Genomic DNA, 13,750 nt, shown 5'->3' with positions numbered 1-13,750 from the left:
AAGCACACGCACGCTTTCATGGACCCACAAGCACCAGCACCTCTCCATTGGACACCCCTGCCCAGATCCCAGCCTCTCTTACCCACCCCACGGGTTCCCTACCCACCAGCGGGTCCAGCTCAGTTTGTGTCTCTGTGATGATAATAATAATAATAATAATAATAATTAATAATAATATTGTTGTTGTTGCTGCTGTTATTGTTGTTATTGTTATTATATTATATTATAATCCTCTTTTACATTTAAAGGCTCCTTGTTCGATGACTGTAATGAAGTGGATGCTGTCACCTTCCACATAGCCTTATGGGAGCATTTTTGTGTCAGTGTGAGCAGCAGCCGTTTGATCAGTTTGCTGTGATTAGTACTTCAAAATTCAGTACATGGAGGAGAGGCATGGGGCTTCAGTAGGTAAGAAGAGAATATTTTGATGTGGAAAGGCTATAGCAGAGCTGTTGCCACTGTAGAAACCTTTCATTACTTTTCACCTGAATCATTGTAACAGAATGAAAGCAATTAAATATTTGTACCACAATCAGGTCATGATCAGCTGTTCCTTTCTTTATTGCACCCACAGCATGTATGTGATCTTGCACATACGCAGCTGAGCTGCAGCTCTAAGCTCTTCACCACAATCTATCTTCAAGATGTGGTGAGGAGATGGGAGCAGTACTGTATGCTGTGGTAATGTACACTATAAAAAAATGTATGCTGTTCTGTTTAGAAGAGTTTATGTGCTGTTAATTGTATTTCTGTATTTTTATGAGAAGTCTTGAGTCTGAGAGAACCAAAAACCAGAGCAGCAACCACCTCCCCCCCAAACAAAAAACCAAACCAACCAGAAATGGATGTGTTTTGCTGAAGTTCTTAACCTATGGACATATTGCAAAACAGACCTATCTGCTGAGACACACAAAGAAATGGCATTATGATATATATAGCATTGTGGAAGAGAAGCACGCAGAGCTTCCTCATTGCCTTTCCTATTAATCATTTCTTCCTATGAGCAATATATCAGGCAACAAAGCTTTTTGTGAAGCTAATGCTTCCTGTCTGAAGCTAACGCCTTTAGAAAAAGCAGTTCCTGTGAACTGGTGTTATCTTTTCAAAGTGTGGATTTACTGTGGTTTATTTTTTGCAACAAGAAAGAAGAGCCAGATACAAGCTGAATTGTCTGTAAGGTTTTTTTGAATGTATACTTTCTGCACAGGTATACTCCAGCTCAAAGTTGGAGGAGAGCGCTTAGTTTGATTAGTTATGTTTTAATAAGTTTAATTACTTATGTTTTAATAAGTTTAATTACTTAATTTCTTATACTGAATTATGAAAAGGAAGTCTTTTATTGAATTTAATCCCACATTCTGTATTTAAATTTGTTTGATACATCCGTGTTTTAAATGAAGAACATCCTGCCCTAGAATATGTTGCAAGCTGCAGCAGCACAATGAAGAACTCAGGGACATGGGGGCAGAATTTAGATCCAGCTTGCTGGGGAGTGTGATAAGTCTGATGTTTGTGATAAAAATCTGCCCACAAGGAGCCACACACTTGTAAAACAGTGCTGAAGTTCTTAACCCAGTCAGTGTCATCCTTATGTGATTTCTGCTGTATGCACAGTCGATTTGGATTTTGTGAGTTATAGTGCGTGGTGTAATTACTAGGAAGAACTGTACCAGCTTGTTTTGCCCCCAGAGAGATGTTTTACATTATAGTTGCTCATGCACTCTCTGGATGAGTTTGGAATATCAAAAGCCAGAGACTCCTAAATTTTTCTATGACAATGGGTCAGCAGCATCCTGCAGCTCACTCCTACAGAAGTGTCCCTGAAGCTGGCATGGATCTGCCAGCCCCTTGGACCATGTGGCACAAAGTGGAGTGAGGGAGGAGATCTTTGGATGTGGAGGCTGGGAAAAATCTCTTTTAGACCTTATCAACAGCACAAAACAGAGCAAACTGAAGTCTGTTTTAACTAACAAAGCCCAAGAAGTCCCTTCCAGTAGCCAAAGATTTATTGTATTGGAAGGCAGGGCAGAACCTACCTGCCCATCCAAAGCTGCTGTAGAGGAATCAGATGTCTGTTCCATTCAGCCTTCATCTTCTTCTCTTTCATACTGAAATTTCACTACTTGTCACAGAATCACAGAATAGTTGAGATTGGAAGGCAGCTCTGGTGATCATCAATGCCCTGCTCAGAGCATTGTCAACTAGAGCGAGCTGCTAAGAACATTGTCTGGTTGGCCTTTGAATATCGGTCTCCCAGAGAGACTCTACCACCTCTCTGGTAAACCTGTTTCAGTTTCTGACTGCACTCAGAGACTTTTTCTGACTGCACTCAGAAACCGCACTCACTTTTATTTAAAAAAATAAAAAATGGAAAAAGCTTTGATTGACAAGATCCCCCTGAACCTTCTCTTCACCAGGCTGAACAGTCCCAGCTCTCGCAGCCTTTCCTTGTACGAAAGATGCTTCAGTTCCTTCACCATCTTAGTGGCCCTCTGCTACTTTCTCCAGTAAGTCCATATGCTTCTTGTACAGGGGAGCCCAGAACTGGACACAGTACTTGATACATGGCCTGACCAGTGCAGAGTAGAGGAGAAGGATTACTCGTCTCGGTCTGCTGGCAGCTCTCTGCCTAACGCAACCTAGGAGGCTGCTGGCCTTCCTTGCCATGAGGGCACATTGCTGGCTCATGTTCAACTTGGTATCTTCCAGGAACTCCCAGATCCTTTTCTGCCAAGCTGCTTTCCAGACAGTTGGCCCCCAGTGTGTACTGGTTTCTCACCAGGTGCAAGACTTTGCATTTACCTTTATTGAACTTCATGAGGTTCCTCTCTGGCCATTTCTCTAAACATGTCCAGGTCTCTCTGAATGTTGGGACAACCACCTGCTGTATCAGTCACTCCTTTCAGTTTTGTATCATCTGAGAACTTACTGAAGGTGCACCCTGCCCCAATGTCAAGGTCATTAATGAAGATGTTACACACTACTGCATCCAGTATTGACCCCCGGGGCATGCTTCTGGTCACTGACCTGCAGCTAGACTTCATGCCGCTGGTCACAACCCTCTGGACGCAGGCCTATAGCCAGTTTTCAGTCCACCTCACTCTTTACTTACCCAACTCCATACTTCGTCAGCTTGTCTGTGAGGATGTCGCAGGAGACAATGTCAAAAGCCTTATTAAAGTCAAGATAAATTACATCCACAGCTGTCCCCTCATCCATGGAGCAAGTCACCTCATTGTAGAAGGCTATCAGGTCAGTCAGGCATGTTTTCCCCTTTGTAAATCCATGCTGACAAGAAGGTGATTACCTTCTTGTCCTTCATGTGTCTGGAAATGGTTTCCAGGATTAGTTGCTCCATCAGCTTCCCAGGGGCTGATGTCAGGCTGACTGGCCTGTAGTTCCCTGGATCCTCCTTCTTGAAGACAGGAGTCACATTTGCTGTCTTCCAGTCTTCAGGGACCTCTCCCGATCACGATGACCTTTCAAAGGTTATTGAGAGTGGCCTCGCAATGGCATCAGCCAGCTCCTGCAGCAGTCATGGTGTGTCCCATCAGGGCCTGTGGACCTGTGTGTGTACACTTCATTTCAATGCTCCCTAACATGATCCTCCTCCAGCAAGGATAAGTCTACCTTGCACTGGACTTTCTCATAGTTTTCATGGACCTGAGATTGCTGAAGGCAAGTCACACCAGCAAAGACTGAGACAAAGGCGGCACTGAGTCACAGAGTGTATCACCCTTTTCTATGTCTTTGTGACCAGCTCCACTGCATATTCAGCAGCAGGCCCACATTTTTCCCTAGTTTTTGTCTTGCTGATGTACCTGTAGAAACTTTTCTTGTTGCCTTTCACATCCCTCATCAGATTCAAATCCAGGTAGGCTTCCTAACCCCATCCCTGCAAGTTAGGGATTCCTCCTGCGTCACCCGACCATGCTTCAACCTCTTGTACATGTCCTTTTTATGTTTGAGTTTAGTCAGGAGCTCCTTGCTCTTCCATGCAGGTCCACTGCCACCTTTGCTTTGTAACCTGCTCATTGGGATGGACTGTTCTTGAGTTCAGAGGAGCTGATCCCTGAAAACCAAGCAGCTATCCTGAACCTCTCTTCTCTCCAGGACTGTCTGCCATGGGATCCCTGAAAGCAGATTCCTGAGCAGACGAAAGTCTGCCCTCTTCAAGTCCAGGGTTGTGATTCTGCTTTTTTGGGGTTTTCCCTTCTTTTCAGGATCCTGATCTCCACCGTCTTATGGTTACTGCAGTCAAGCCTGCCCCCAACCTTTACATCCCTGACCAGTTCTTGTCCATGTCCTTAAAAATAAATTGGGTAAGAAGAAAAAGAAGGGAAAGGAAATGAAGAAAAGGGAAGGAAAATATTTTTATGTTTCAGAATTAAATATTATGTTCCTGGTAGCCTATAAAGTAAGAACAATTATGCAAATGTTCATAGAATTACGTTTCCAGATTTTTATTAATTCTCAGAATTGGTGGAAATTCTCAGAGTTGGGTGGAAAGGCTGATATTGTTGGACAGATCAGAGAAATTGTTCTTGTAGGAAAAGCACTGGCAGTACAAGCCTATGATTTTAGTAATGGATTCTACAGATTCAACTGGTTCGATGTATTCTGTTGCTCAGTGAACATGATATTACAATTAGCTCAAACAGAGTTTTGCGTGACCATGACAGGAACAGGTTTTGCCACTGTAACTCTGAAAGGGTAGAGCTTTGTGCTGTGTAAAAGAATGCAAGTTTCCTGTGTGGGTCACCACAATACTTTTTTCTCATCTCTCAGTTGCCCTATTTCAGTCCGATGTTAATGATCACTTCGGCATCCTGCAGAGTCACATATGGAGACCAGGACAGATGCACCACCTGTTCTGCTATTACATTTCAGCTTCCTCCTGTGGAATTAAGGTAAACCACCCCAATTTTCTTGTCCAAATGCTCAAAGGACTTTTGTTTTTAAATCGGTGTGTCATTGACATACATCAAATGCATCTGTATTGCTTTTATTGACGGTGCTTGCAGTGAAAGAGAGAAATGCATTCTGTAAATTGTCCCACTGCAATTACCCATGTCTATCCATTTGCTACATAAGGAAATTTAATTCCTCACCTTCTTCATCTCAGTCAAGACTAAGTTGCTTACTTATATTAGTTGATGTGGAAAATGCTAGATAACTTCACTTGCTTGTGAAAGCAAGATCCCCTGTCTAACATTGACCTACCAAGCATCCGTCACAGAAGCAGTTTAATCACAAAAGATAGAGTTCTTCATGAGCTATTGTCCTTGCTTAAATGATTTTGTATTCCAGAAGGCTGATTTAGGACATCATTCCTTCTATGTATTACCCTTCCGCTAATATGGTCTGTTGTTCAAAATGATTCCAAACTGCTGGGAGGAAAGCTGTATTGACGTTCAGGGAAACTCAGATCCAGACCCGGACTTTGCAGTTAACTGGACTTCTAAATTCCAAGTAACGCAAAGTAAAAAAAAGCAACACTTAAAAGCTTGTGACGGGAATATTAAGGAGCACATCTATCTGAACACGAAACACAGCGCTTCTTCCAAGAAACTGATGATGAGAAGACAAAGAACAGAAAAGAAGAACATCAAGAACAAAGGTAAAGTCTGTTAATAATGGGAAAGATGTATGCATTACTGAATAAATAGTCTAACAGATTTCATGTCTGAATTAGAGATTTGCATTTGTATGCTAAAAATTTTTCTTTTCTATCCTGCTGTTTGAGTTTGGGAAGGATGGGCAGTTCAAGGCATGTTAAATTTGGAGACTTGCAGCTCCAACAGAGTAAGTAATGTGTGATCTAATAATTTCTGTTGGTGCCGTATCAAAACAGTCATTGTATTTGGACTCCTCTTCAGACGTAATCCTGAGTTGTGACTGATCAATAAGCCCCTACAATAAGAGAAGGCTCAAAGGAGGTGGGCAAGTGCAATGTACCCATGAAGCATGCAGTGACTGAACATGGCTGTCAGAAAGTTGAATTTAACATTGAGGGGACCAGAGAGATACCTTTTTTTAGATTAAAAGTTGTATCAGTGGAGTGGATCAGCTGGTTGTGTAAATTTTTGTCCATGAGTTAATCAAAAGAGGGGAATGTCTTCCTGAGTTAGCCCGACCAGGATGGGGGGAGTGTATACGTGACTCAGCCTAACAGAGTACAACTGCTGAACAACTGACAAAAAGAGCTTTGAAGAGAGCAACAGGCTTGAGCTGCTTAAACCCACATGTTCCTTCCTGGTGCCACTCAGCGTTGTGATGGTGAGCATATCATAGAGCTTAGCAATGAGAATCACATCTGTATTGCGATTCAGCTGTGTATTGAAATTGTTATATTCTGCTAAGTGTGATTTGCACTTGTGTTGTGCTTTCAACATATAGCTGTATCATTCTGCTAAATCGGAATCTCATGCAACATCAGGTATCTTCAAATAAGTAAATTTGGTATTAAACATTAAATTATCCATGTGTATAATATTGAAAAGGACCCTTTCAGACAGTATTGGACTCTGACACTAGAGCAGGCTGAGGTAAACAGACACTGCAGTTCAATCTAAGTTGTATTTTTAGAGCTGATCCCATTGAGAAAGCCTCACCTTTCTCACATTTATGTTCTTTTTCTTCTTGTTAGATTCTCCTGTTTCCTGTACTACCTGCTGGAGTATTGCAGTGATTCTAGGGATCCTCTTCTTGGCATTGCTGGGAACAATAGTGGGTTTTATTATCAAGGGTAAATAAATGTCTTCCATTGAAAATATTTGATTTGAATTTAGAACTTTGTCAGGGAGCAAAACAGAGCTCTTGAAATCTCAAAGGTCCAAGGAGAGCATGGAAGTACCTTTTCTCTCTTAAAAAAGACTTGCTTCTTTTTTCTGAGATTTTTAAATGTTAAACTTGGTCTAGTTAGACCTGCCCGCAGCAGGAACAAGAGAGTAAGGGGTAAAAAGTATCAAAAATGCCTTTGAAAGGGGTGACTGGGTAGACTTCAGTGTGTAGCAAGCACGCTGTGTTGTGTGCTCAGCCACTCAGGACCATTTACATCCTGACAAATACAGCTCTAGGCTGGAGGACATAACCTGAAGGCCCATTTCTTTTCTGTGGATTTGGAGATCAGTGCTGTAGAGCGAGAGAATGAACGCTGAGGTCTTCAGTGACCATCCATGGGCCAGTAGCACCAGCTGCTCTCCTGTTAGGAAGGAAAAGGAGGGTGCTTCAAACTGCATGACTTCCATGACTAGCAGCTGTTATAAAATGATTCCTCTATTCCTAGGAAGTTTAAGCCTTTTGACCAGCTTGGCATGAAATGTTACGAAGCTGAGGTTCAGGCAGGTATGGGAATCGGAAATGCTGTTCGTCCAAAGCAGCAGTACTTCAGAAATGGGCTACAGATGTGCCCTAGCAGCGGCCAGCGCTGGTGGTGGGGGCTGTATGGAAATGGGCGACCTGCCACAAACCTGCCAGGTGCCAGGGCTTTGCCTTTCCCCTTGGATGGAAGGAAACATGGGCCAAAGAGGAAGTTTATATGGAGAAGACAGAACAAAAAGGGGAGGGAAAAACAAAAAGGCAAAAACACTGGGAAGGAAAAGGAAGGTCCCAAGAGACCCCTACACGCTCTCCCACGTGTTCCCATCTGGCAAGTGGATGCCCTTTCACAGAGCCCTTCAGAGACTCTGGTGTAGGTAACTACATTGCCTTTGCCAGTCTCAGAAGAGCTCCAGGGATGGCATTACAGTAACTGCGCAGAATCATATTCTGGAGAAGGTGTCTTTGTGAAAGGTGTTTGTAATGAACTAGGCTATGACTATGAATGGGAAGAGAGACCTACGATTGTTTTGCAGGCTGTGCGTGTCCACGCTGCCCTGAGCAGTGGGTGGCCTACAGAGAGAGCTGCTACTCCTTCTCCAAGGAGAAGAAGGACTGGAATTCCAGCCAGGAATCCTGCCGGGCACAGGGAGCTCATCTCCTGGTGATCAGCGATCCCAGCGAAATGGTGGGTGCCTTTGCAGTGGCAAGGGCAGAGGGTCTTTGCCATGCAGGATGGTAGGATTACAGGGGAGCAGGTCCAAGGCACTGTACTGCCCAGCTCTTCCCCTCTGTGGGGAAAGAGAGTGTGAGGGGACTTTGCAACGCGCTGGGACCCACCACCACCTTCCTGCGTCTGGCAGAAGCAAGGCTTTCTCTTGGCCTCTTTGCAAGAGGGACCCGATTCTCTCTGCCTGCCAGCTCTGAGCTTGTCGTGGGCTCAGCCCTCAGACCCCACAGTCAGGGGAGCTGCCTGGTACTCCGAAACACTGAGTCCCACAAAGCCGGTCCCTCTAGGAAGGAAGGGCATGGGTGTTCAAAGGACATTGAGAAATGGCCCCCAAACTCCCTCTCTCACACAGCAACCCTTTCTTCCCCCCTCAGAACCCAGGACTTGACTGGGTTTCTTCAAGTCTACTGATCTCTCTGCCTCTCCGTCCCTCCTAGGACTTCTTCCAAACATTGCAAACTGAATTGTACTGGATTGGTTTGAAGAATAGCACTGGTGGTGACTGGGCCTGGGAAGATGGCTCAAAACTGAGTGACAAAAAGTGAGTATGGTATTTCCTCTGTATTTTTAGATAAAGGGCTTGAGATCCTTCCCCTGCCCTTAACCCTTTTCCATGAAAAGTTCCATCTGTAGTTGATGGAAGTCGACCAACAATGAACAGAGCTGCTAAGGGACGTTCAGAGTGGCCACAGGCTCTAGCACCTCCAGAACTAAGGGGTTCCTCCTGCCTGGCTGCTGGACCCCACTCTGGTGCACCCAGAGACCTGGGAGTTTCTATCCCAGGCTGACGGACACAGCTGCTACTTTCCTGTAGTAAAGCTGAGCCAGTATCCCAGAGACACAAACACGGACACAGACACACGTGCAGGTGAAGGACTGACACAGCTGGCTACCACAGACTGCCACAGACAAGGCACTGCCTTCAGCAGCACCCACATGTAATGCCACCAGAACTCACATAACGCACAGCTACAGCCAGATAAGTCCCCTTCCACCTCTCCGGCTGCTCAGGATTGAAGTTGACTAGTGAAGACACATACACGACACCCTCCAGGTTCAGAAGCGTGCCCGCACCCACTCAAGGATTCCCTGAGCGCCAGCACGGACCCTCTGCCCACCTGGTACCCCTTGCCCAGACCCAGGGCCTCCTACTCGCCGGCTGGCGCAGCTCAGAGCTTGCTAGGGACTTGCAGAACCACAGCCCACGCAGCCCAGGCTGGGGAAAGACGCACGCGTTCTCCCCCCAGCACCCGGCACCCCGGCACCGACTCACGGTCCCGCTCCAGCTGCCGGCGCTGAGCCCCTCGCCCGCCCCGGTCCCCCCAGCAGCTAAACCCGGGACACACACCCCCCCACCGGTGCGGACCCCGGGGCTGGGCTGAGCCCCTCAGCAACCGCCATCAACCCCCTGAGCCCCGCCATCAGCAGCTGCTCACGCACGACCCACACCTCGTTAGACCCTCTCCTCCCTGGTCGTCCCCCTGCCCTAAGCTTTCCTCAACAAGTTCTGCACAGTCCTACAGCCCCCCTCGAACATCCCAACTCCTCCCGTTCCTCTTGTTGCCCCCTTCTCAGCCGTTACAAAGCCCAGGGTGTCCCTCTCCAAAGCTGCGCCTGGAGTTTCTTAACGGCCCGTCAGTCTGTGGCTGAAGACTTCTGGTCTTTGCCGTTGCCTCTGCTATTTCTTTTGCCGTTGCCTCTGCTATTTCTTGTGCACCAAGTTTGTGTCTCTGTGGGTTTCTGTTTAATCGTTTCCTCCTTCTTACCCCCTTTTGCATTGAAAATGTCCTTGACTAGATAACCTTAGTGAAGCAGAGGCTTTCACTTTCCATGAACCCATACAACAGGTTTAAATTTGAACACTTGATACTTTCTGTCCCAAGGTCTCCAAATGCCTTAAGTGGAACAGTAAAAAATCGTTTGTGGGACAGGACTTTTCTCTCTTTAGTGATGGGAAATGGAGAGCCCAGAATGAGACTGTCTAACTGAAAGTCTCACGGTGAGCTCTGGGTGTAGCAAGCCCCACTGCCAGACCTCCTCTGTCCCAGGCTGGGTCTTCCCTGACACAAGGTCACAAAGTCCATGCAGCGAGTCTCCTGCCTCCAAAGCTGTAAGTTGTTCTTCCCCCAGCCAAAGTGGGGATCCCTCTCTAATGTTTCCCTGCTTGTGTGCTCTGTCCGTGTCTCCCACAGGGTCCCGTCCAACAGCCCTGTGCAGAACTGCGCCGTTCTGCTGCAAGGTGCCATCCGTGCTTCCAGCTGTGAATTCCTTGCCCCATGGGTCTGCGAGAAATCTCTTCAGTGACCTCTGTGGACCTTGTGTTAGGAAGTGTCCTTTGGAAAGCTGTGCTAATGCTTGATCCCTCTGAAGGTGACTCAGGAAGCTTCTCTGAGAGAGTGCCTGGCTGTGCTCCTTGCTGCTGTGACACCTGCCATAGTGCAAGGAATGAATGTAGCTGCAGCCAAAGCCCAGGCACGAGCAGCCGGAGGTCTGAGGAGTGCTGCTCCTGGCTCCGTTCAGGATCACACTGGTGAGGTTCTTATTCATAGCCATTGGCTAGTGACAGACAGTCTTCAAAGTGGTAGAGAAGGGGCAGCAGAGATTTCTCGAAGTGCCTCTCAGTCATTTTCAGAGATACTTGAGCACTGTCACTGGAATGCTGTCCTGGCATCGGAAATCCTAAGGAGCGATGGGATTGTAATCTGTGAGCTTGTGCAAACTCTGGGTTAATTTATCTCTCGTGTGAACATTGGTGTCAAACACCAAGGCTGAAAACTATCCTGAAGTTTGAAGCTGGCCTGCTTTTGCAAGTGGTTGAATCAGATGATATCCAGAGGTCCCTTCTAACCTAAATTCTTCTGTGTTTTTTGTTTGTACTTGGAGAAAACTGGAGCATGACACCCAGTGTTACATTGCTGTGTAACTAGCTGGGAAGGAGTAAACCTGCTACCCTGCTGAGATGAAAATAAATATGGGTTGCTTCTAACAATTTTTTTCAGTGGTGGCTTTTTCTGTTTTCCTCCCCAACATCATTGTTTAGCACATTGGGTGATTGATAAATGGTCAGAGAGTAAGCTAGTGGCAGGAGCAGAGGCAGGAGGGCAGGGGGTGAAACACTTTCTTTGCAATAGCGCTGCAGAAGAGCATGTCCTGTTGCAGAGGACAAGATACAGCTACAGCTATTAAACAGGTTCCTACCCCAGCTCTGCCTGAGGGATTACAGACTGACAAACTTACTTTTGTCAGTAGCCAAGTAAATGCAGCCCCTCATCTTCTAGACCCTTTGTCCCAAGGCCCACCCATGAAGGTGCCCTCAGCCACGGTTCAAGCGCACCGCACCATACCTTGACTGAGTGGTCTCTTTGCCCCATGCTCCAAGTTTCCTCCAGAGCAGCTCTCCCCATAAAGAAGTGCCACTATACTCCTCACCCAGCACTACTTCTTAATGCAGCTAAGTATTCAGTATTGACCCCTGGGATACACCACTGATCACTGGCCTCCAACTGGACTTTGTGCCACCTTCTTGGCCTGTCTGTTCAGCCAGTTTTCAAACCACCTTACTGTCCACTTATTTAACCCCACACTTCATCACCTTTTCTGTGCAGATTTCATGGGAGACATCATCAAAGGTCTTAGTAAAGTCAAGACAAATAAAATCCCCAGCTCTCCCTTCATCCATCAAACCACTCACCTCATTGTAGAAGGTTATCAGGTTGGTTGAGCACGATTTCCCCTCCACGGATCTGTGCTGACTACTCCTCATCCTCTTGTCCTTCCATGTGTCTGGAAATTGCTCCATCACCTTCCTAGGGCTGATGTGAGGCTGACTGGCCCGCAGTTGCCTGCATCCTCCTTCTTGCCCTTCTTGAAGACAGGAGTGACATTTGCTTTCTTCCAGTCCTCAGGAACATTTCCCAGTTGCCATTACCTTTCAAAAATAACCAAGAGTGCCTTTGCAATGACATCAGTAGAAATGGTTATGATATGAGCACTTTAACCCAATATGGAGTCCAGGGCAGCTAGATATGTTTTGAACAAACTGTAAGAAGTTACCAGCCCCAGTACTAATCTACAGCAGTGAGAAACCCAGTGATCTAATAGCGGTTCATGAGATGTCTCCCATAACAAGACATTTTGACCAATTATTTCAAGGATGAAAAAATTATGTTATTTATATGTAATGACTAATTAGCATTTGCTCTACTGTAAATGCTTAATGCAGAAATAATGTGTAGTGTATACATTAAACTCAGGTTCAGTAAATACTTATCACCAGGGAGATCTTTGGTATTGAACAGCACAGAATGAAACCTAGCATGAAAACACAAATCAAATATCAGCTTGCAGTAGGATTTTTGACAACACATGCCCAAGTATCTTCTTATAAGGTGGAGAAATATGCCTCTTTTTCAAGATCTTCAGACACGAACTTGTCAAACAGTCTATGCCAATTAAAGATAACCTATCTTTAAAGCTTGCTAAGATGGAGCTCTATCTTCTGAATACTGATGACTGGATGAATTGCCCATCGCTCTAGAATAAGTCAAGTTTCTATTACACTCTTTCATCTATGTTCATATTATAGATCATATCAGGACACCCCCCCAACCAACGATTGCCTTAGAATCACCTCATGGATTAGCAAAAATAGATTGTTTTGATCAAATAATTTTTAATGACTAATAAACAACCACCCGTTATTCATTCTGCTGTACTTTGTTTATATTAGGAACAAATGCAGGATTAGAAATCAGAGCAGACTCTCAACCATTGTTCTGTGAAGCTGTCAAAGAAAGCTTCATACCTTTGAAAGTATTTATGAATGATATCAAAGCATTTAGTGCTTTGCCTGCAGAAATTTGTGTAATCAACCTTCTCCTGCTATGTCCACTGCCTGTGTAGTGGAATGGTGAGTGCCAGTTTGGGGAAGCTTATTCCATAAGCACAAAAAAAGTGTAGCTCCAGCATGGCAGCAGGCCAAGGAAAATCCTGCAAAAATTCAGAATATATAACCCGGACATATGAGTCTTTTCTCTACTAATTTGAAAGTCTGAAGGCTGCATCTGCTATTCAAAATTAATACAGCAACATCAGATGTCCCCATGTAAAGAGAACAAAATCCCTACATTGACCTTACAGTTTTAATGAAATAACAAATTTGTTAACTGTACTCAGAAATCAGTGAGTTAAAAAAGACAGTTTTGTAAAACTGCAGTTTTGTTTCAGGTTACTCATTTTGCTCCGATGCCAATTTGACAGACTGTTTTTCACTCCAGTGCGACTAATGCAGCTGGACACAACCTAACAGCCCAAACGGTGGGAGGTTTCAGTCAGTTTGACAAATCTTGCGTGAGGTTTGCAAGAAAACAGATGGGGTCATTTTGAGTCTTGCAGGTGAGTCCCTCAAAAGCTGTGCAGAGGAAATGTCAGTACTGGATAGCTGTCTTCTCCCTGGACACCCTGGGGGCTGTGATGGTCTCTCAGCTCTCCGCTGTTTAACCCAGTGGGAAGGCAAGGCTGTCCCCAACCCAAGGGGGATGGGATGGTTCCCGGCCAAAAGCCCGTATTCAGCTGCTTCCTGCTGGAGTTGAGCCACTATTGCAGCTGAGGTGCCTCCCTGTAACCAAAACCCTGGGTTTTCTCTCCTAAACTCCATTTGACTTTATTTTAACACTGCTTCATCTTCCAATAATCTTAATT

The 13,750-nt window shown here is 45.4% G+C and overlaps 1 protein-coding gene across 2 annotated transcripts; it reads left to right on the top strand.

Annotated features, from left to right (window-relative positions):
* Window positions 1–320: 320 nt before the first annotated feature.
* LOC142041845 (killer cell lectin-like receptor subfamily G member 1) lies at window positions 321–10,992 on the top strand. 2 transcript variants are annotated; one of them, XM_075051044.1, is made up of 7 exons: window positions 321–408; window positions 4,789–4,910; window positions 5,311–5,620; window positions 6,650–6,748; window positions 7,857–8,008; window positions 8,488–8,591; window positions 10,243–10,992. In XM_075051044.1, exons 3-7 carry the CDS (start codon window positions 5,377–5,379, stop codon window positions 10,352–10,354), a joined length of 711 nt encoding a protein of 236 aa, XP_074907145.1. In that variant the 5' UTR covers window positions 321–408; window positions 4,789–4,910; window positions 5,311–5,376; the 3' UTR covers window positions 10,355–10,992. The 2 variants fall into 2 exon arrangements, with proteins under 2 accessions (XP_074907145.1, XP_074907146.1); XM_075051045.1 differs by lacking the exon at window positions 321–408 and having other exon boundaries at window positions 4,617–4,910.
* Window positions 10,993–13,750: the final 2,758 nt, after the last annotated feature.

Source organism: Buteo buteo, chromosome 19, assembly GCF_964188355.1.
Source record: "Buteo buteo chromosome 19, bButBut1.hap1.1, whole genome shotgun sequence".
Lineage (NCBI taxonomy): Eukaryota > Metazoa > Chordata > Aves > Accipitriformes > Accipitridae > Buteo > Buteo buteo.
This window is presented reverse-complemented; position numbering and strand designations above follow the sequence as displayed.